Source organism: Lepidochelys kempii, chromosome 2 (assembly GCF_965140285.1).
Source record: "Lepidochelys kempii isolate rLepKem1 chromosome 2, rLepKem1.hap1, whole genome shotgun sequence".
NCBI lineage: Eukaryota > Metazoa > Chordata > Testudines > Cheloniidae > Lepidochelys > Lepidochelys kempii.
In genome coordinates, this window is record NC_136381.1 from 105,986,987 (window position 1) to 106,010,855 (window position 23,869).

Here is a 23,869-nt window from a genome sequence, read left to right on the forward strand (position 1 = left end):
TCTCTGGGAAAGTAACAAATTGATCTCAAACACAGGGATACAAATCATTGTTTGTATGTGTTTGGGGTGGAAGAGAGATGTGGAGAAGGAGGTTTATGTGTACTCACACAAGAATACGAATAGATAGTAACTGATGTCAACACATGTTTTTTCACTTTCTAGGCTACTGAAAGTATTAAAATGCTAGTTACTCTCTGCCAATCTGACAATGAAGAAATCAGAAAAGTAGCATCTGAAACCCTTCTCTCTCTTGGTGAGTTGTGTGTGTTATATTTATTTTACTGTTGTATAAAGTATCTACTTAACGCATCCAAGAAGCATATACTTTTTAAGACAATAAAAATACAACTGGACCTGTAAACTCAAACAGCTTAAAAAAAAAAAAGAAAAAGAAACCAAAGGAAACTGGACCAAAAAGAGAGGCGGGGGGGGGGGGGGAAATCAGACAAAACGGAGGAAGAAGAGAAGCTAAAAATGGTTGAGAAGGAATTGACCTTAACAGAAATAGCTTGCCAGCAACCTGGACCACAAATAGAAAAAATTCCATAAAGGCCTCCCCCGTACAAAGTAAAATGAGAAAAGGGGTAGGTTTATAACTCAGTGTTTCTCAGCCTTTTTGATACCAGGGACTGGCTTGATGCCTTCGTAAACTGTGTCAGGGAGATCTCAGGGACCGGCACCAGTCTACGGACCAGTCTTTGACAAACATTGCTCTAACTTACTTACACCTTCCGACGACGTGGCCCTATTGGTGGGGTTTTTTTTCCCTACAACTCTGCCCCCTTGTGCCCTCAGCCTGTAAATTACACTGACATATACTCACCATGACAAACCAGCATGTTACTCACCCCTCTATATAGCCCCAAATTTGGCCCCCTTGTCTGTAACCCAAATAGAATTAACTTTGGGATGGAAAGCAAGAGCAACCAAGTTGATCTCATTTACCTTGCAGATCAATGTATATAGGGTGGGGGAAAGTATAGAGAAAGAAAAGGGATATTAATAACCAGATCTCTTGGGTATGCTGGGGTTCTATAGCCAGGAAATCCAATCCCTCCTGAAGAACTTCTTTCCAGAATCAAAGATTTATTTGTAAAGAAAATTGTATCTCTAGCCCTCGCAGCAATGAAGAAACCCTTTCAAACATGAACAGTGTATACTGATGGTCTTTTTGAGTCTGTGGACAACTAGAAACAATACATCTGTGAGATGTAAACTGGCCTTTTCGTCTCAGTAGGGTGTTAATTGTTAACTGTTTCACTGCTGACCATTTCATATCCAATCCCAGATTGCCTCCCTCACCTCCTCAGGGCCAAAAGCTTGATCTGTTCATTGCTCAGCTGCCAAAACTTCCTTTTCCACCAGATAGCTGCTGCAATGCATTGGCATGGTGTCAATTTAAAAAACCCCAGCAACACTCTGAAAAGTGAAACTGTGGGGAACAGCTTAAAACGTAATACATATGTTACCACCACTAGGGCTTCTGCACTGACGGGAATATTTCCAGATTTCATTAAAAAAACCTTTTCTTAATTTAAATGAAGCTGCAACCAAACTTCAGCTCTGCTTCCCCAGAGTCCAGAGATCTTGCCACAGAATACCCCGGGGCCTTTGCTATAACAGTTATACTGGCAACCTTGTCGGGGAGCAGGGAGATTAAGATCTAGCTAGTTACTTGTGGCTCAGAGGTGATATTCTATGAAATTCACTCTGCACGCATACAGACTGTGTGAGCAGATACTGTTCAGCGTAAGAGGGAGAGTGAGAAACTCCAACTGTGGGCAGTGCTGCTCTGTCTCCCATTACTTTTGTGCCCGCTTGTGAGCAGGAAGAATGGTCGCAGCCCCTTTTTTACATGTTGCAAGGAGTTAAATTCCCCTGACTCACACCAAACTCACCCTCGGCAGGGCTGTCATGAAGCCTCTTCGATGGTCCACAGATTCCCCCCACTAGCTTTCCCGCTATGTAGCACCACAGCAGGATTCCACTAGAGTAGCATAGAGGACTTTGTGACCCTCTGCACCATGGTGATTTTCACAATAGTGTCTCTTCTCTTGTAACAGTGCACTTGCTTCTCAGTAACCAAATGGCTATTTTCATTACAACTGATGTATTAGCGTTTAATAAAGGAGAAACACGCTGAGGATCTGATCCAGCATTCTTTATGCACCTGAAACTGATGTTCACAGAAGATTTGGATATGCAAAGAATGCAGGATCAGGCACAGGGGGGCACATCCAGCCTCCACCTGTGTGGATGTGAAGGCCTCTTGGTTGTTAAATCTACTGGGCCAGACTAATTTGGCGGGGGGAAGAGCAACTGTGTAGATCCCTCCATTCTGCCTCCTCATGGCAGGTGCATGTTGGGGGTTCAGTCAGTCATTAGGCTGGAGTAATCACTAAAGCAGCTCTGCAGCTACTCTGTGTCAGTGGGGAAGGGGAGATTCCTTTTGCCCATACTCTTTCCCATGGAGATACCCAGTACCTAAGCCCACTACTGCTGAGCAACTGAGTCTTTGAATGAGGCTACATGCACCACTTCAGTGAAAGTTCTTCAAACACCAAAGGAAGGAAGCCTGCTAAACAACCAGTGGGGCCACTGGACAATCGAGATGCTAAAGAAGCACTGAAAGGGGATAAAACCATTGTGGAGAAACTAAATGAATTCTTTGCATTGGTCTGCGCAGCTGAGGATGTGAGGGAGATTCCCAAACCTGAGCCATGCTTTTCAGGTCACAAATCTGACTAACTGTCCCAGATTGAGGTGCCATTAGAGCAGGTTTCAGAACAAACTGATATTACTATTTAGTTTAAGTCACTAGGACCAAATGGTATTCACTCAAGAGTTCTGAAGGAACTCAAATGTGAAATTGCAGAACTACTAACTGTGGTATGTAACCTATCATTTAAATCAGCTTCTATAACAGATGACTGGAGGATAGCTAATGTGACACCAATTTTAAAAAACCTCCAGGCGATCCCAGCAATTACAGGCTGGTAAGTCTGACTTCAGTAACAGGCAAACTGGTTGAAATTATAGTAAAGAACAGAACTATCACACACATAGATGAACAGGATTTGTTGGTGAAAAGTTAACATGGTTTTTATAAAGGGAAATCATGCCTCACCAATCTATTAGAATTTTTTGAGGTGGGTCAATGAGCATGTGGACAAGGGTGATCCAGTGGATATAGTGTAATTAGATTTTCAGAAAGCCTTTGACAAGGTCCCTCACCAAAGGCTCTCAAGCAAAGTAAGCAGTCATGGGATAAGAGGGAAGGTCCTCTCATGGATCAGTAACTGGTTATAATATAGGAACAAAGGGTAGGAATAAATGGTCAGCTCTCAGAATGGAGAGAGGAGAATAGTGGTGTCCCCCAGGGGTCTGTACTGGGACCAGTACTGTTCAACATATTCATAAATGATCTGGAAAAACAAAACTACTCAAGATAGTTAAGTCCAAAGCAGACTGCAAAAAGTTTTACAAAGGAACCTCACAAAACTGGGCAACAAAATGGCAGATGAAATTCAATGTTGATAAATGCAAAGTAATGCACATTGGAAAATATAATCCCAACTATACATATAAAATAGTGGGGTCTAAATTAGCTGTTACCACTGAAGAAAGAGATCTTGGAGTCACTGTAGATAGTTCTCTGAAAACATCCACTCAGTATGCAGTGCAGTCAAAAAAGCTAAGGAGAGATAAGACAGAAAATACCATATTGCCTCTATAAATCCATGGTATGCCCACATCTTGAGTACTGCATGAAGATCTGGTCACCCCCTTTCAAAAAAAGATATATTGGATTTGGAAGAGCTACAGAAAAGGGCAACAAAAATGATTCAGGGTATGGAACAGATTCCATATTAGGAGAGATTAATAAGACTGGGACTTTTCAGCTTGGAAAAGAAACTACTAAGGGGGGATATTGTGGAGGTCTATAAAATCATGACTGGTGTGGAGAAAGTAAATAAGGAAGTGATATTTACTCCTCCTCATAATACAAGAACTTGGGGTTACCAAATGAAATTAATAGGCAGCAGGTTTAAAACAAACAAAAGGAAGTATTTATTCACACAACGGACAGTCAACCTGTGGAATTCCTGGTCAGAGGATGTTGTGAAGGCCAAGACTATAACAGGATTCAAAAAAAGAAACTAGATAAATTGATGGAGGATAGGTCCATCAATGGCCATTAGTATGGGCAGGGATGGTGTCCATATCCTGTTTGCCAGAAGCTGGGAGTGGGCGGCAAAGGATGGATGCTCTGTTCATTCCTTCTAGGGCACCTGACATTGGCCACTGTCGGAAGACAGGATACTGGGCTAGATGGACCTTTATTCTCACCCAGTATGAGCGTTACTAGTTCACCAAGAATTCGTTCTGTTATTGGATATGGTATTGCTTGGGACACAAAAAAACCTTAACTCAGGGTTGTTTGCGTAGAAGATCACATTCCCACTCTGACCTGCCTTATAGCACATGAAGACCTCATTCATTTCTCTGAAAGCACATGCAAGATATTAGATTGGACATAATGTAATGAAGTTCAAACAGAAAACAATAATGAAAAAGGAAAGCTGGTAAGACACAGCAAAAGCACTGCTTACTCTTTTCTATTTGTGTCATAGGTAAACTCAGCTTGGAAAGACACAGACCATTTAGCAGTACACCTGTGCAAACAGCATCACATGATCACAAGGCTCACCTGCTTCATCTTTGCTCCAAACAAATCTTCCCCACTTAGCCCAAACTTTTGTAATGGTATTCAGACCATCTATAAATCCATACTCCTTATTACAGATCTGTAGCTCTCATTAAAAATGAGAGTATATCATGTTTTAATTTACTCAAATCCTTCCTTTGTCTATTTATTTTGATAAGTGCCCACAATTTTACACAATTTCATATAAAACTGAATCCTTACTACACCATTAGTGAATTTAGTAGATTGCCTGTACAAATAACATTTAAAAATTACACTCTGGCCACCATCCTATTGCATATTAATCCATTTCCTCTGAAAATGTGGTGTGAAAGTGATAAAATTTTTATATACCATCCAAAAACATTTGATAGAAGATAGCTTTTTGAGACAACAGATAGTGGGAAAGAGTAGGCAATGGTGTTCCAATATATTTATGCAAGTAAACAGTATATGGGTTATCTACTACTACAGAGATGCAGAGTAAAAGTTTTTAAGGAGTAGCTTGAACATTCACAGCACGCTCAATATTTGTGGCTAATTTCTTAATTTGCACTGAACATATGAAAATTCCAATGGAAAAAGTCATCAGCAAAGCAATTCTTTCCACAGAAAGGAATGCAGGGTGTGCGATTTTGTGTACACAAATGATGCAATGTTTTATTTACACTTGACTGTTTTGTGCTCAGGTGAAGATGGGCGACTGGCATATGAACAGCTGGATAAATTTCCTCGGGAATTTGTTAAAGTTGGAGGCCGTCGGGGGACTGAAGTTGCCACAGCTTTTTAGATGCAAGATAATTTACCTAACAGTTAACAGTCATTATGACTGTTCACATTAACTGGAATGGTGCTGTAATTCAACTGCTTTAATAAAAAAAAACAAAAAAAAACCCAAAAAACTTTTGAAGAATTCTAAAGAATGTCCTGAAAGTTAGCAATTTATAGACTTAAGAAAAAAAAAAAAGTGTAAATTCCAGTTATTGAGTTCCTATTGGCTTTTCTTCCTAGCTTATGATAGACCAGTTGTATGTTGAAGATAATGCTTCTTCAAGTGCTTCAGAGTAAATGATGTAATAAATCAGTCTCAGCAAACTTCTATATAAGATTTTAGAATTCAGCATCTTCATATTTTTACACAATTTTGCACTTGTTTTATTGAAGTTGTTGTGTAAGCTTGAAATGTGATGCTGCATCTAAAAAGGAAAGGTAGGGAATTACAAAGTGGAACTACAAAGCAGCTTTCACTCCACATTGCGCTAAGTGTTGGATGCCTTGCAGGGTTCCTAGCAGCATTATATCAGCCTGGACTGAAACTCAGCTATCCAGATTGATTTTAACGATGAAATATAGATCAAGTTTCTTCAAATCAAGTTTTGCCTCCAGAAACAACAGGCTGTAAACCCCAGGAGATGTTATTTCACTGACTCATTTTAAATGCCTCTGCTGGTCTTTTATTTCCTCCCTCTCACCCTCCAGTAATGAACCATGATTAATCCAGGGAGTTGCTTGTGCTATCAAGCAATTACGTGGGTTTTATAGAAATAAATGGAAGGTTACATGTGCTCATTGTTCAAAAAGAAAAAGTGAATATAATACAATTGCCTGAATCCCTGAAGCCATTTTTGTTTCCTAGGTTACAAGAAGGAGTGGGCTACATGCACTCTGGCTAGTGCATAGCAGCTTGCTATAGAGTAATTTCAGTATAAAGAATTAAAGCAAAAGTGAAGAGGACCTTGGAGCTGTTAAAGACAGGGTGCAAATAAAAGCGTTTCCTCCCCCTCCAACTCCAAGTATGAAAGACTGAGTGCTTCAAGCTATTGATTATAGCCCTTAAATTAACGGACGAGGGGAGTGTAATTTAACAGAAGAGCATTGTTGTACTGCAGTACATCTGACATGAAATACTATTTAGATGTTAATTAAAACATCCAGCTTCTGATAGACTATACAGAAAAGGATCACTAAAAGTTCACTTCGAAAAGAAGCCTTGTGCGCCAAATACAGTGGCAGACAGTTTTTCTGACTGTGAATGTTACCAACAATGTATATACAGCTGTATATTTATAAATATATATATATATTCTTCCTGTAATTAAAGGTACATTTGTACAGTCTGAAATATTTACTTGTTTACTGAAGGAAATAGGCTCTTTTTACAGATGGTTAAATAACCATGTCATGGTTTTTATATCACAGCTACTGCATGAACTTATTCTCCCATCATGTTCTTTTGTTCTGACATCTGCTTATTTTTTGCCTACTCATATTTCCTATCATCGTTAAATTATAATAAAGAATATTTTTAATCACTAAACACATTGGTCCAAACTATAAAATGTGTTCTCTGCCTTCTCCACTGTGAGGACTAAATAACCTTAATACACATTTCTCAGGTTTTTATCTACACTGGAAATTGGCCCCCAGCACTAGTCATTGGTGGCCACTAATAACTGTAGCTGTCACAGGGCAGAGCCCATCTGTTGTAGACAAGGAAGGCCTCAGTTCTCAATGGTGCAACTCCCTTCAGGCTGGCACTGGGGCCAATCCTCCAAATAGTTAATTACGGTCTTAGTTTGCTACTTGTGGCAGGTCCCTTTGTGCAGTAGGATGTCTCCCAGGAAACAATCTGCAAGTAGAGATTCACTGTTGTACTATCATGAAGGTATTTCATAAGAACATCTGGAAAAGGGATTAATAGTTCTGGTTTGATAGGTCTTGTCTCCACTACAAAATTAAGGCACAACTTTGAAAAGTCTAGTTAAATAACAATGCTATCCACTACTTTGCAATTAGCATAGCCAAGGGTAAATCCTGTTCAGCATCATGTCAGCTAATCATGGTTAAACCTTGGTGCAGCACTACCTTAGTGCTCTGGTTCTCAATACATCCAGGAGGCCTTGGACACGTGAATGGGGCTGGGCCCCTGCATGCTGTTCATTTATAGTTTTACACAGCACAACATGGTGGCAGATATGCAGTACTGCAGCTTCTCATGGAATTCAATGGCAAAACCGGCAATGCTAGCTTGTTTTTTTTCCCCCCCTTTTGCTTTTTCATGGGTGACTAGACTTGTAGCCCCAACTTTCTGCTGGCCAGAAGACGCTATAGTGACAGATTGTTTTAGTTATTAAAACCAAACACACATACAAAAAAGGCAGAAAAAAGAAAGGGAAGAAAAATCAGCCTGGAAAGGTGGAGGGGTCTGATTAGCTCAAGTCAAAGAAACGTGGAGCCAATGCTCTAATGCTAGTCTCCAGTACCCTCCATCTACACAAGGCATTTTAAGCCAGATTGATTTAAGGTGTAGAGCTTTTTCACAAAACTAGACCCAGGGTTGAGGGGTAATCATTATGTGACTGGTACGATCTGAATTTCTGCAAAGCAAAATGAGAAATTATTTTAATCGTGTTTTAAATTAAAAACATTATTCTGGAAATATAATAGGCTCATGTCTGGTTTCTGTTGTTCCTTCCCTCCCTGCTCTAAAATAAGATTACAGCCCCCTGGTTGTAGCATGCTGCACACGGTGTAAACCAACAGAACACATGTACATTCAGACATCTGAAGAAGATAATGTGTTATAATGAAATGGGGGCATTAGGGCATAGAACATTGATTTGCTAAAATAAATCCTCTGATGTCATCAGATTCTGTGTTACAACAAAGAGCTGCCTCCATTTTTCATTCTGTTTATTAACTTTATTCTAAAGTGTTGCTTAGTTACTAACCTGAGGGATTTTCTTCATAATTCAGAATTAAAACTGTTGCTTTCCAGCTGTTTCCTATTTAATTTCAGAGCACACAGATTGCTACACACATTGAAGAAAGTTATTAAGGACAACTTCTTGAGGAGTCATTGAAAGTATGTTTAAGAAGCTCCAAGCTTGTTATGAAACTTTCATCAAAGCCTTTTTCTCTTCTGTGAAGGAAGAGCCCTACAATCCAACTGACAGCATTTTTCATAAGCAAAAAATTGTTAGATATGGCACCGATGTGAGGAACACACAACTACCCCTTGAACAGAGAGCCCAAGCTGCAAAAAATATTGGACTGCTAGTGTACACAGGTAACAAGGCAAACTGGCTTGTTGTTTGCTGTTTCAGTATAATTTAAACCTACAGTTTCATATATGTGCTAAAATAAGGCCATTCCCCTGCACCACTACAACTACTAAGAACAGTTTATGAAATTCAGAATATATAGCACCCAGTCCTGCTCCCAGTGAAGTCAGTTAGGAAATAAGGCCTTACTTTTTAAAAAATAAGTTAAGGCCCTAATTTATGGATTCCTAATGGTTACATGAAAACCCCAACTTCCATTTCTAAAAGGATACATTTCTAGCTCTTGCAGGTGTGGAGAAACACTTGAAAATGTGAACACTAAAGCCTCCAAGAGCAGAAGACAAAAAAACCCCCAATGATTATTACTACTTAAAATCTCATGATTTTTAAATGCTTTGGTTCAGCAATATTGCTGTTTTTCACCTACCTTAATCTTTAGCAATAAAAAAGTAAGGGGGAGAGGGAGGAGGGAAGGGACAGAACAGGTACTCACCAGCTGGAAAAGAAATTCAGCAGGTGCTGGTTACAAAATGACTTTAGAACTGCAGCTGCTTGGCTCTGCAAAAATTTAAAGGACCAGCCACTCCCAAAAAATATGCTAGGGGAAAAGTTCTTGTAACAAGATGAAGAAGTCATCAGGGAAAGCGTGCTTAGGAAGGGAGCTGCTTTGGTGTTGGCTTATTATCATTGTGTCCTAAGTTTTTCCTATCCTTTTAATTGGGTATGGTGTTCTTCATTCCCTCTCTTCAGCTGTTGGGAGCTGCTATTGTGTTTCTAAACCTTTCCAGACTACTATACCCTTTTCAAGTGTCTGATTTGTCTTTCCTACTGTTACGTTTCACCTCACTTAAATACTACTTGCTTACACAGACATAAAAATACAAAAGTGTCACAGCACACTATTACTAAAAAATTGCTTACTTTCTCATTTTACCATGTAATTATAAAATACATCAATCTGAATATAACATTGTACTGACATTTCAGTGGATCGTATATAGAGCAATATAAACAAATCTTTGTCTATATGAAATTTTAGTTTGTACTAACATTGCTAGTGTTTTTCATGTAGCCTATTGAAAATCTAGGCAACTATCTAGAAATGAATTGCTATACCCCCTAAAAGACCTCTGCGTACCCCAAGAGATATGCATACCCCTGGTTGAGAACCACTGCACAAGTTTAAAACTGTATGAACAGTAAGGATAAATAGTAATAATATACTGAGCTTGTTTAAGAAAAGAAGGGGTTCTCTGAGCCTGCCAGACAGCAAGCCTACTATAATTGTCAGAAATATTCATAATCAGTTGCCCTCAATGTTCAGAAATGTGATATGTTAGTCATAGTACCACTGTGGGTAGAGGAGATCCCCCTTCTAAATGTAAAAAAAGGTACAGAGAAAAGTTACTGGTATGTTGTGATCCAAGTACACACTGCTGGCAGATATTCTATTACTTTGGGGAGTGTAAAGTCAGCCAAAAACTCAAAAAGAAAGTGGTTCAGTAGATGTGAAAGTCAGGTTTTTGGCTATCTAGAATCTGGACTAGGGAGGGCGGTCATGCAGTGAGAGAGCTAATGAACATGATGTCTTCATCTCACAATTTTTTCCACAGAAAAATTTAAGTGTAACTCACTCATCATGTGTTCTGCAATCTGGCCAAGTTTTCTAGAGAATAGCTCAGCCAAGTTCAGAAGCCAGACTGGCAGCTATCAGTGGATTTATGCAACAAGAGTGCCCAAGAACCCATGTAAATCACCATTACTTGTAATGTCTGCATTTTAAAATGCTCACTTAAATGAATATTTTTGCCACTAAAAATGGCTTATCAGCCCAAAGCTAATGCAGAGATGCTTTTACTGTGTACTAGGCACTGTGCTGTTCATAGACAGACAATCTTTTTACATACCAGAGGGCAACATTTGCAGACGACAACCCATGTTTCTTGTTCTGAAGTTATTTCCAGTCTATTCCATCTGCTGCCACTCACAGTTTTCTTGCATTAAATGGCAAATCCTGACCCCACTGCACAGCCCAATGAACCAGGCTGGGCACTGGAGAGACCTGATGAGTTTGTGGGGGAAGACATTCTCTGAAACTCACCTGTAGCTCTTTGATGGGAATGACTGCTGGACCAATAACATTACTGAGTCTGCTCTCAACTCTTCCCTCAACCTGCCTGTGTTGCTGGGTTACACGGCTAATCCATGTAGCTGTGTTTGGTTGTGCACAACTGGTGTGAGATGCCCGAATTCTGTCCCACTACTGCCACTCCTTAGTGATACCATATTGGTTTTGCAGCATGCAGTGAATTCTGCATTGACAGAGGGGGAATGGTGGTGAATGGAGAGGAGGGGAGAAAAGAGGGGGCAATGACAGATTTATGCTTATATAACTAGATTGCATTTTAGTAGTCACAGTGATGCCACAAAGTGCCTTCTCAGCATTTATTCCTTGGACGAAGACCCCAAATGTTTTTTAGGACATGAAATCCTTTTTTTGAATTGCAATGTGCTATTGTTCTGATAAAAAGGAAAAATGTGTGATAAATATGCCCTATAGCAGGAAATTCAGATGATAAATGTCAGAATCAGATTAAAGAACACCACAACGTAAGCAGCTTAAATTGATACCAACTTCGAATGCAGTTCTGAAAAAACACAAACTACTTCTGCGGGAATTCTGTTCATGTGCAGAATTCATGTCTCCCACAGATTTCTTTGCTTCCCCACAGAAAAATGACTTTCTGACAGGGAAGCAAAGGGAAGTTGCAAGAGCAGTCACACACCACTCCCTAACAGTGCAGGTACATTGTTTCAGGCAGCCAGCAGAGAGGTAAATCACTGTGGGGCTGAAGACACCCCAGCCAGTGGTTCCTGAGCCAGGATCAGCTGCTAGTCCTGGTTGGGCTGGAGGCAGGAGAGGACGGGACTTCCTCTTCCCCTGCAACGAGTGTTTAGGGCTGTGTCAGACCCACCCCCAGAAACCTCCCCCAGCTTCAGGAAGCTCAGCATCCTCCCTTCCTGCCTGCCCCCACCTCTCCTTAGCTGCAGGGGGAGAGATCACTGTATGGGGAGCTGCTCCCCCATCCGCCGTGCATCCAGACCTCCCATACCCAGACACCCATGCCAAAACTTACCCTGTATACCCAGAACCCCCCTAGCCCTCCATACCCAAACCCCACCCCACTGAACCTCAACCCCTGCACACAGAGCCCCCCTGCACCGAGTACCCCCCCGAGTTCCCTGCACTCAAACCCCCACAGTGATGAACCCTCCTCCTGCACCACCCTGAGTCCCCACATCCAGACCCCTATGACACTGACCCCCAACTAGCTGCACCTAGACCCCCCCCAGACTCCTCCACTGAGCCCCAACCACCTTCACTTGGAAGCCCCTGCAGAGTTCCATTGTCCCTGCACCTGGAACCCCCCAATGAGCCTCTGTGCACTCAGATTGTCCCACACAGAAACCTCTCATCTCCACACCTTTATTCTTCCACACTGAGCTCCCAACACTTGGATCCTGCCTGGTTGACCCTGCCTCCCCCACACCTGGTGTGCCACTGAGTACATTAATCGCAAGGGGTAGTTCTCAATGCTTTTCCAGGCACTTGTGGATCACTGTGAGCATTTCACAGACATTAACGCAGGCTGGTCCAGAAAGGTGCATGATGCACACATCTTTTGGAACAGTGGCCTGTTCAAGAAGCTGTAAGCAGGGACTTTCTTCCCGGACCAGAAGAGCACCATAGGGGAAGTCAAAATGCCCATTGTGATCCTGGGAGACCCTGCCTACCCCTTAATGCCATGGCTCATGAAGCCGTACATGGGGCAACTGGACAGCAGCAAGGAGTGGTTCAACAACAGGCTGATCAAGTGCAGAATGACTGGTGTGTGCATTTGGCCCTTTAAAAGCCTGCTGGCGATGCCTGTATGGGAAGCTGGACATGGCCAATTACAATATTCATATGTTTATAGCTGCATGATGTACTCTCCATAATATTTGGGAAGGGAAGGGTGAAAGCTTCACTCAGGGCTGGACCGCAGAGGTTCAGCACCTGGAGGCTGAGTTTGAACGGCCAGAGACCAGGGATATTAGAGGGGCACAGGGCGGGGCCATAAGGAACAGGGATGCTGAGAGACAGCAATTTGAAGCTGAAAGCCACTCATAGTTGTTGCTATGCTCAGGATTGCAGTGCTTGTAATGCTAGGAGGTGATTGGTGCACATGATGCAAGAAGGGGCCTTAACATCATTGTATCTTGCTTTCCATTGCTCTTTGTGCTTTTACTTAATAGAATAATGATTGCTTTCAAATAATTATTTTATTCAAAAACAATTAGAGGAGAGAGTCAAATGAAGAAAAAAATCATCAGCAGGGAGGGGAATAGGGGAAGGGAAGGTCTCAAGAGGAGGGGGGTGGGGGGACGGCTACAGATTTGATGTATATCCAGGGATCATACCCAACCTTCTCCTTTGGAGTACAATGCAGCAGATGCCGGGCTAAACTGCAGAGGGATGAGTGTTGAGCGCAATGGGTACTAGGAGTCCACAGGGCTGGACTGTGCAGGATAGCAGTGGAATGCAGCAGGTACAGACTGGAGCCAGGGGGTTGATAAGAGTGTGCTGACAGTGGGGGGGTGGGGGGGAGGCGCACGTGGGAAAGTTTTGCAACAGCAGCTGCAGGGGAGGGTGGGCACAGAGCTAGTATCGCCTGGAGCATGGCTGCTTGGCGCTCCATAACTGTTAAGAGCCGCTCTGTGGCTTCTTTCTGGTGTGCCACATTCTCCTTTTGGTCCCTCTTCTCACTGTCCCGCCACTCCTTCAATTCCTTCTCAGCAGCGGAGTGCATCATAACCTCATGCATAAAGTTCTCCTTAGTTTTTCTTGGATGCTTCCTAATTCTTTGTAAGTGTTCTGCTGCCAATAAAGCCACAAGACCCCCAAAATGGTAAGTAGCCACAGGGACAGGGTAAATCACTGTTCCTGGACCCTGTTGTACACTGGGCATGTGACTCTTGGGGAGAGACAACACTGTAAGGTGGGCCTGATAATCATTCCTGTCCCCACACTTGCCACAGGAGATGATTATGGAAGATGTCTCGCAGCCTAGGGTGAGCAGGGAAACAAAGGAGGGTCTTCTCTAAGCCTGTGGCTTCCACCCTGGCCCCTATGCGGCTAGCCTGTGTGCAGCAATGTGTACTGTCCCTCCCATGATGGCAAAGTGGTGTGGGAAAGTTACCGTTAATGGGGCAAGAAACAAAGCAGCTCTGCTGAGGAACCTGAGGCAGCCGATTGCCCAGTATCTCCATGAGCATTTCCTGGAGATCTCCAAGGGAGATTCCCGTGAAGTGAGGGAGTGTATCAACAACCCGTTCCACAACTCACACTAGGCATGAGGTGGGAGACCAGCCTGTTTTCTGCAACCCTCCTGCCCCCAACAGCTCGCTTCAGCAATTCCCAAAGTCAGATCCACTTACCAGGGGCCTCCTCTCCTGTTTGCACTTCGCCAAGATCCGACTGCTGTGACTGGCTAGGCGACTCTGGGTAGAAAAGAGCTCCTGAGTAGTCCTCTGCCTCTGGGTCCTGGCCATGGCCCTTTTCTATCATGCTTCTAGCAATCTGTCCATAGGTATCAATTTCTACAGCTAGAGTGCAGCTGGGACTGGACAGCCTCCTCTCCCCAAATGGCAATGAGGTCCAGCAGCTTGGCATTACGCCTGGTGCGTGGAGCAGGCCTGGCCACCTGGAAAGATGCGCTGAGACCACTGCATGCATCGCCGAGCAAACAGGAAGGGGACTTTCAAATTTGCAAAGGAATGTATGGGGGTGGGGCTGACGGTTGGTCACCTGAGGGCAGGGCAGTAGAGTTCAACCCGATGGCCAGAGAGGCAAGAACAGGCATTGTGGGAAGCCTCCCGGAGGCCAACTGCAGCGCTGTGATTACCACGGTGTCGACACGGACGCTGCAGTGCTGTAGCCCCAGTGCAGAAAGCTCTACGCCTCTCACTGAGGTGGTTTTGTTAGAGCACAGAACGTGCACAATTTCTGCGCACTAAGCGGCCTGGCAGTGTGTACGCCTCAGGAGTTACAGCACTCGAAGCTGCTTCACTGCGCACAAACTTGCCAGTGTAGAGGGGGCCTCAGCCCCATGGCTGTCCTTCACCTATACAATAGTTTCCTCAGTGGCACGCACAATGGAACTAATCTAAAGGTTCTGTGGTAGCCTGAGCTCAGAATTTCCAATGTACATGCAAACGATGAACTAGCCAATGACCTACTACAGATAGCTTCTTCCATTGCAGGTGGGCCAAATGCTGGACTATGCGCATCAGAATACATCCAGGACCTAACTGATATCTTGAACATGCCAGACACTTCAGCAAATGTGAGGATCCTGGTGCTCCAAGGGCTGTGCGGTATTTGCTATATAAATTACAGTAACCAAAACAAGGTAAAAGATCTGAATCTTGCGGATATTCTTCTTGCTTGTCTCACTGAAGATGAAGATTCATCCCCAGCTAGCAACCATATTACCGTGGTTAAGTTCTGGGTTTGTTACCTTCTGACTGTCCTTTGTTGCCACAATATCCCTTACATTAGAATACTCCATGAATTGGGAGGTCAAAAGCTGGTAACAAAGCTGAAATTCCTGTCTAGCATGGAATGGTCTGGCTGGCCAGATAATTATGCAGAAGTACTGTTTTCCCTTTTGGGGTTTCACAAAGCTCAACTTACTTCTGGTATTTAAAATGAAATAACCCTCTCAAGGATTGTTATAATCTATGAACTATTTACATGGCATAATAAAGAAAATGAAGACAAATTAAATAATGTCACTCTTCTTCTTCCCCATCCCCCAATAACGAGTTTAGAATTAAAAAAATTAACAGGACCTATCTCAGCTCCTATGCTCATCCATTATTCACCCGCTCCCCCCACTGGAAAGTCAGGACTACCTTACAGAACAGGTAATCTGCCATCAGGTTCATTTTCCCCAGCCAATGCCTTACCAAAAACCTCTCTTATCCTTTCCCTTTCTGACACACCTGCAGAGTAACTTGAAAGGACTCCAGACTAATACGCTCTTGAATAGTAGGCTGGAGCAGGGGTTAGGGTGATCTCTATGTAGCATAGCCCTTATAGGATGTCATATGTCTGCTGAAGATGCTAGTCAGCATACTGATTCAGCAGAACTTGGGGGAATGCATGTTGCTTCTTTCTAAAAGGCCTACTCCTATTGACATTACAATAAATGGGTAGTATCAGACTCTAAAGGAATACTAAGATACATCAATATTAACCCCCCCCCCACACACACACAAATCTATTCTCCCCTACACTGGCTCAGGAACCTTTCAGACAGCTAGCCTCACTCTGCTACCCACTCCTCGGTACATGCCTTTACAATAAAATAGGATATTTGAAGAGAGAACAAGGTCTTGAAAACATGAAGCATGAAATTACGATTTACAAAATGTGCACAGCATGCCAGGTGCTTTACAAACATGTATAAAGAAGTCCCTGTCCTGAAGCATTTACCACCATGAGACTGAATGCTCCAAACAATTACACATACAAGTAGTCCCAACGAACAGAGCCAGGACTGTGAATCTTTTTAAATCACATGGAGATACCAGAGAGCCTCTCAGTCCCAATCAAAATCCTGTTGCCAGGTTCTCTTACAGCCCTTCTAGATCAGTGCCTGCCCTATAAACTGAAGAGCATTTTCTGGGAAAGGTCCCCCCTCACGGCTGTACATGCTGGGTACAGCTCATAAAGCAGGAAGTGCTTTGGGAACCTCTCCCATGAAAGTTTTCAAAACAACTGCACCTGTTTTGATACAGTCTTTTGAAAGTACTTACAGTAACTCTTCACTTAATGTTGTAGTTGTTCCTGAAAAATGCTACTAAAGCAAAACGATGTTAAGAAAATCCAATTTCCCCATAAGAATTAATGTAAATAGGGTGGCTTAAGTTCTAGGGAAATTTTTTTCACCAGACAAAAGACATTATATACATACAGAATAAGTTTTAAATAATTTTAAACAAACAATACTGTACTCACCAGTGATGACCGTGAAGCTTGCTTGAGGCAGGAGCAGAGTGGGGTCAGGGCCCGGGGGCTTGCCCGGCTCTGGCTGACCAGCACTCCTGCCAGGGAGCGGGGTCGAGGGCTTGCCTGCTCCCCAGCTGGAATGCCGGGTGGACAGAGTGGGGTAAGCCCCCGTGCCCCAACCGGAATGCCAGGCGGGCAGAACGGGGCCAGCCCCCATGCCGCAACCCCGCTTCCCAGCAGAAGTATTGGGTGGGCAGGGCGGGGCAAGCCCCCGAGCTGTGACTGGCAGGTAGGTGGACCAGGGCGAGCCAAACAACCTTATAACGGAACACGGCACGACTTTAAACGAGTATGTTCTCTAACAGATCAGCAACCTAATAAAGAAACAATGTTAACCGAGATGACTTTATGTGAAGAGTTACTGTATTAAGTTTCCACTCAGAGCTTCCAGATGTGCACATCTAGCCTTAAACTTGTTTAGAACATAGTGGCTCATTTGAGCAACTATGGCCCCCCTCTCTTCCCACACAGAAACACCTCTGCATTGATTGCTTATAAACAGGTAATAAACTTTAAGGTGGTAGGGTTGAGTTTTTTTTTTTTTTAAATACTTTGCTCATACAGAAATCTTCATCTAGATCCCAAAATGTTTTATCAAAGGGGAGAAGGATCATTTGAAAGGCCTTAAGGCTGTAAGACATGGCTATATTGGACACCATCTCCTTGATGCCAGTGCTACTGGCTATCTATGCTCACACACTAGTAGCTTTTTAAGGATCTGCTGTTTGATGTTTGAGAACAGTAGGTGAACAAGCCATTGCTATGATAGGAGCAAGAACGACATGTAGAGGGAGTGAATACCACAGTTACAATCCCTCACTTCTCACTTTTAAAGACATCAATATTTCCTCCCTCTCCTGCCTCCTATGTTTTTGTGTAACCACTGTTAGGCTGGCCTGCTCTGATCTCTTACCTTTCTCTTCCCCTCCTTGACCTGATGATCACTGTCTTTTAAAATTACAAAGATGATTTGTTTTGTTTTCCAATACTGTATTTCATGTTGTATTTGACGTGAAACATTTTTGTCCCAAAAATACCACAAACTGTAAATGCAAAATAATGCACTCATTTATGATTGAGATGTTTAACTTGTTGAAAACTTGCTTGTGACAGGCCATATTCATCTGAGAAAATACAAGCCAGTTTCTACCCTACTTATAACAAACACTACTTTATATAAAGAAAATGTATAACAAGGTATATGAAATCAAAATACTTGGTGTATGGCACGTACTTTCAGGGACTCTACAAAGGTGTTAGAAAAAATTTACAAAATACCCACATGTAAGACAGCAATAGAGACAGTGTTTTGTTATATATTTCATTTACCTTTAAGAGAAAAAATTCAAATGGTAAATTGTGACTAAATATTTTTTAAACATTAACTTATTTGATTTTAGAAACAGAGCTCACATTTTCAGATCACAAATTATGTGAGGAGGAGGTTCAGTAAAGCAAATTTTCATCAGATTTGATGAGGAAAACTGCTTCTCATCGTGCAAACATTTGAACCTTAATCTAGCAAACACCTGATTAACTTTATTATGACTCCCATTGAGATCAACAGGACTACATTCAGTAGTAAAAGTAAGCATATGTCTGCAAGATAAGGGCAATTAGGATGCTCACTTCAGAAATTTGAGATCTTCAGATAAGTGTTTTAAACGTATGCACCATTAAACATTTCAGAGTGGTATTATTGAACTGGTTAGGTGGCTGTATTTTAGAGCCATTAGAGAGCAAGAAAAGGCCAGGTGAAGCTTCCTCTCTCCACCATGCCAAGAACCCTTTTTCCTTGATTATTTTCTCACGATGGTCAACTTCCCTAAACACAGGTCCTACCTCTTCCTTGACTGGGGGGAAGGAACAGGGCTTGTAGGTTTCTGAAGTGGCAGGAAGCGCAGATGCACTCTGGCATGTAAAGTAAACAGCTTATGGAGCACACTGACAGGTGGTGCTGGGGCTCTTTTGAGGGAGATTTTGACGCATGTACAGAACCATGCAGGACTGCAGGGCATGATAAACATACTTATTGCAGTGTACTGAAGATTAGTACATAAGGCAAAAACCAAGCTACTTTATAGCAAAGATGAGGACTGAAACCCCATAAACTTCGGGAAATATTACATAACATTCACTGTTCCTTCACAATGCAGAGATTAAGGTAATCAACTGTTGATCATATAGATCACTATTAAGTATTGCTATTGCTATTGAGCAATGGTTTCTATCTTCCATTTTAAGTGAAACTGATAACTGCATTAAACCCCTCCCCTCTCCCAGAGTATTTTCTGTTTCAAGAGCTAGATAGCTGTCAGTTCTAATCAACTTAAAAATATTTTCTACAGAATAGAGGTTCCCAACTATTTACCACTGCAGGCCATATCCAACATATATACAAATACATATACAGTAAATCCTCACTTAAAGTCATCTCAGTTAACGTTGTTACGTTGATGATCAATTAGAGAACATGCTCATTTAAAGTTCCACAATGCTCCCTTATAACACTGTTTGGCAGCTGCCTGCTTTGCCCACTGCTTGCAGGACAAGCAGCCCGTTGGAGCTAGCTGGTGGGGAGTTGGAACCAGGGTGGACTGGCAGCCCCCCTTAGCTCCCCACTCCCCTGTGCAGCAGCTGCCCAGCAGGCTATCAACTGCCAGCCAGTTTAGCTGTCCCTCCCCCTGCCCTGGAGCTGCTCTAGGGAGCCTCCTGCTTGTTATGCAAGGGAGGAAAGGGGTGCTAATGTCAGGGTGTCTGCCTCCCCCTGTTCCTGCTCCCCACTCCTTCCCCCACCATCTTCACAGAACAGGGGGACATGGCAAGGCTCAGGACAGAGGGAGCTTGCTGGCAGCAGCTGCTGCCTCACCTTGTTGATCTATTTAAAAAGGCAATGTACTTAGAGTGGGCTCAGTGTACTTAAAGGGGCAATGTGCATCTCTCTCACACAGTCTCTGCCTCTCTGTCATGCTGTCTCCCCTCCCTCCATTCATGCTGTCTTGTAGAGCGTGAGGCTGCATTAACAATGTGTTAACCCTTGAGGGCTCAGCTAAGTGCTAGTTCATCATTTAGCAGTAATGACAGGTTTCAGAGTAGCAGCCGTGTTAGTCTGTATTCGTAAAAAGAAAAAGTATTTGTGGCACCTTAGACTAACCAATCTGAGCATAAGCTTTTGTGAGCTACAGCTCACTTCATCGGATGCATACTGTGGCTCTATTGCACTAAGCTGTACAAACAAGTTAGTGCTCTGGGGTAGGGACTAATCAGCTTTGACTCATTGACAATACACTTTTTTTTTGCGCTTTCAGCACTGACCACAGCCATTTTTCCACCCATTTTAGAAAAACTAGTTCTCTTCCCCCCCTTACTTCCCTTACTGCACAGGCAAACCCCCTTACTTCCTTCTCTACTGCCTTTGGCCTCTGACGAACAGTTGTCCCTTCCTTATCTGTGTCATTAGCTTAAGTAGTGTGTTTTGTTACCTTTGTTCTCCCTAAAAGTACTTAGGCTAGTGTTTTATTTTATTCCTTTGGTTTAAAAAGGAGAGAAAAAAGGAAAAGAACACTTTCCTTCCCTGTTTGGGGGCATTTCAACCCCAGGCATCTAGTAGCGTCAGTTATTTATTTTTTTGAAACTGAAAAAGTAAAGATGTTTTTCTGCATATTCCTCCCTGCTGGAGGAGGGCAACCCCCTGCTCAGGGGCTTGCCTGGCTCTCTGCTCCAAGCAGTGCCTCTCTTGCTAGGAGTCCGTTCCTGTAATGGCCAGACACTCATTGTGCCTAGGAGACCATCACAGAAGTGGTTTACCTGCCACACCTAAAACTGCAACCTCACAGGAGCGGAAGTAAAAATTCCTCCCTATAGAGAAAACACTTCAGTCTGCAGGGGACTCCGGTGGATGTTGACCCCGGACCATCCCTGGAGCCTTCACTTCAAAAGGGGTCGAGTGGTGAAAAGGAGGACAGAGAAAAAAGCCAATAGCAGACTCCCCCGGAAAGGCTCCTCGGAGCAACTGGCCAGCCAGAGGGGTGTTGCCCAGTTTGGCCATCTCCACACCTAGCCCCGAGCAGCTGGCCAGCCAGTGGAACTCCCCAGAGCGGCCACCTTGGTAGGACAACACCAGCAGAGGAAACTACTGCTGTAAGCTCAGCTGCTGCTCCCGTTTGGCACAGGGGCTTCCTGCTGCGGGCTCTGCCCTGCTCCAAGTTCTGCTCTCAGCACCAACAAGTGGCTTCTGTAAGCTCTGTGCTGCTCTGAGAAATTACTGCACTGAGAGGGGACAGTTACCGTACCACCTCTAAAAGAGACACAGAAGCCCTGCTGTCAGTTCTGCTTCGCATCAAGACACCAGAGGCTTCCATGGTCATGCTCTGAGGCAATGGTACCATCCCTTAAGGAGAGGTGACAGTTACCGTACCATCTCTAAAAGAGTGGCAGAGAGAAACCCTTTGGTACCAGATGCAACAAAACTCCCATCTAGGAAGTGTTCCGCACCTTCCCAACCATTGATACCGACTACAGACACTCCTCTGGGGTTCTGCATGAGCCTATGATAACAGGTGCTCTGATACTCTGGAGACCTGTGGCCCCAATACCCAGAGAGAGAATTACCATACCATCTCTAAGAAAGGGGCAACAAACTTTTTGTACTGGGCAAAACTCATTTAGGGAGTGCTCTGCCTGACTATCGGTACTGACAATGTACCACAGACCCTCCTCTGTGGTACCAAATGAGCCCATGGTACTGCATGAGCTCTGGTACCCTGGAGACCTGATTGGGGAAGAACCACAATCCATTACTTGGTACCAGGACCCCAGTATCGAGCACATCCCAGCACCCAGAATTGCTCTTAGCACTGGGCTGTATACTGCCAATACCCCAGTGAGTGGCACCCTTACCCACTGACGAATCTGACACTGGCCAGGAGGAGATCATTCTCTGGCCCCTCAAGGTGGCCCACCACCAAACTACAAGGGTCATCCCCAATTCCATCACGCCAACTGCCTGTGCCTGCCTTCCTGCCTCTCTCTCCCAAGGCCATATTGTAACTCTTCAGGTATATACACACATGGCGTGACCGTCTCCGGTGTCTCTCAGGGAGAGACCACCAGATAGTTTGCTACAGCCTGGTACTTGAGCCAAGACAGAAGAAAGCTTTTTCAGAATAGAAAAGAAGGGTGGGGAGGAGAGAGAAAAAACCCACACCTGAAGAGGAAGCTACCTCTTGAGCACACTTATCTCTCCCAGATGAGACTGCTGCTCACCCTGCATCACAGGTGAAGATTTAAGAGCTTTCTGGATCTTATCAAGAAGGTGACAGACAAGCTGCAGATTCCCTTACAGGAGGTGGCAGATACACATCACAAGTTGGTGGAAATTCTGCACACTACCTTCTCATCTAGAACTGTCCTCCCAATTAATGAGCTGATTCTACCAAAATCTGGCAGAGCCAGCTTCCATCGCACCAACCAGCAACTGAATGTAAACAAAAGCCACCCTAAATCTCTACCCAAAGAGAGACACTGTTTTCAGCATCTGCAATCCAACTCCATCACAGTGGATGTGGTTAATGCATGAAGCAAGCAACATAATGCTAAGTCAACTCCATATGATCAGGCTTCGCAAGATGGAGTATTCATCGACATTACTGTTTAGAGTCAAATTACTGACCTGTCATGGCCAAAACAATTGTTAATCTTGGGAAACCCAGGATGTTTCTGAAACATTTCCAGAAACAAAAAACTAATTCAGACCATTCTTAGAGAAGGTCAGTTAATAGCCAGATCAGTCCTAGAGACACCACTGGATGTAGCTGTTACAGCTGCCAGCCCAGTCTCCATGACAGTGGTACTGACATGGCTTGTGCCTTTCATCAAAAACACCACAAAGGTTATGATGGACTTAATGTGACCTGTATGTTTTGTATAAACTGCCAAGGAGCTACCAGCTCTCCCTCCCTGTGCAAGACAGCATTCAAACTTTGGAAGTGATGCACCCATCACAATGTGCTCATCTCAGCTGTCTACAAGGGATACAGAACGGGACAACCAACAGTCTCAGTCAGGATTCTCATGACAATGACTATACTGAATTCAGAGGTGCTTCAAGATATAGCCACCCTTTGGGGAACCCAAACTTTTAAGAGGCCTATGGATCTCTTTGCTACTTATGGGAACAAGAAAGGTCCTTGTTACTGCTCCAGGGCTGGCTTGAGGAACATTCACTGGCAGTTGCCCTCATCTTCCCACGGACAGGGCCCACTTGTATGTCTTTTCCCAGATTCCTACCCTATCCAAGATTCTGTTGAAAATTCAACAGAACGAAGCGAGAGCTATTGTGATTGCCCCTCTTGACTATGACAAGTCTGGCTCCCTTACCTGATGCAGATGGCAATATGCCCTCCTGTTCCTCTGATATCAGCCCACTCCTCACCTGCTCTCAAAACAATGGGCTGACCCTTCACCCTAACCCATGGGTCCTGTGCCTTTAGGCTTGGATCTTTCTTTGTTCCAAGGCTTAGAAGCAGAATGCTCTGACAAGCCAAAACATGTTGCAACACAACCCAAGCTGACCACTCCCCATACCTATCTACAAAATGGAAACTTCAAGTTTGTACCATTCCAAACAGACAGACCCAACCTCATCTTTCCTCCCTTTGATTTTGCACTACATTTTAAACTCTCTCAGCTCCCTTAAGGTACAACTCATGGTGAAAATGGCTTCCCACTTGGAGTTTGCTCAACCACTAATGCGTAGATTCTTTAAGGGCATTGGGACTCTTCCCCCATGTGACACCACCTGCTCCAGCCTGGTACTTTAACCTAGTTCTCAGGGCTTGGACTAGACCTCCCTCTGAGTCCAGGGCAACTTGTTCTTACACCTGTACATGACAACAGCATTTCTAATTGCCATCACCTCAGCTAGGCACACAGGAAAAATAGCAACCCTGATGGCACACCCATCATTCACAGCTTTTGTCT

The 23,869-nt window shown here is 43.6% G+C and overlaps 2 protein-coding genes across 2 annotated transcripts in view; both read left to right on the forward strand.

Moving 5' to 3' along the window:
• Nucleotides 1–6,960, forward strand: part of RIPOR2 (RHO family interacting cell polarization regulator 2) — a 95,127-nt gene extending 88,167 nt beyond the window's left edge. The window contains 3 exon segments of the mRNA XM_073331852.2: nt 163–253; nt 5,398–5,441; nt 5,443–6,960. Of these exon segments, the coding sequence (XP_073187953.2) occupies nt 163–253; nt 5,398–5,441; nt 5,443–5,550 (243 nt within the window). The 3' untranslated portion in view covers nt 5,551–6,960.
• A 1,287-nt stretch (nt 6,961–8,247) lies between these two features.
• Nucleotides 8,248–15,567, forward strand: ARMH2 (armadillo like helical domain containing 2). The gene is made up of 2 exons (XM_073329631.2): nt 8,248–8,777; nt 15,076–15,567. Exons 1-2 carry the CDS (start codon nt 8,576–8,578, stop codon nt 15,519–15,521), a joined length of 648 nt encoding a protein of 215 aa, XP_073185732.1. The 5' UTR covers nt 8,248–8,575; the 3' UTR covers nt 15,522–15,567.
• The last annotated feature ends 8,302 nt before the right edge of the window (nt 15,568–23,869 follow it).

Coding starts and splice junctions, on each gene's coding strand:
- ARMH2 (XM_073329631.2), top strand. CDS start 8,576: ATGTTTAAGAAGCTCCAAGCTTGTTATGAAACTTTCATCAAAGCCTTT. Junction 8,778..15,075: donor TGGACTGCTAGTGTACACAG/GTAACAAGGCAA, acceptor CTTCCATTGCAG/GTGGGCCAAATGCTGGACTA.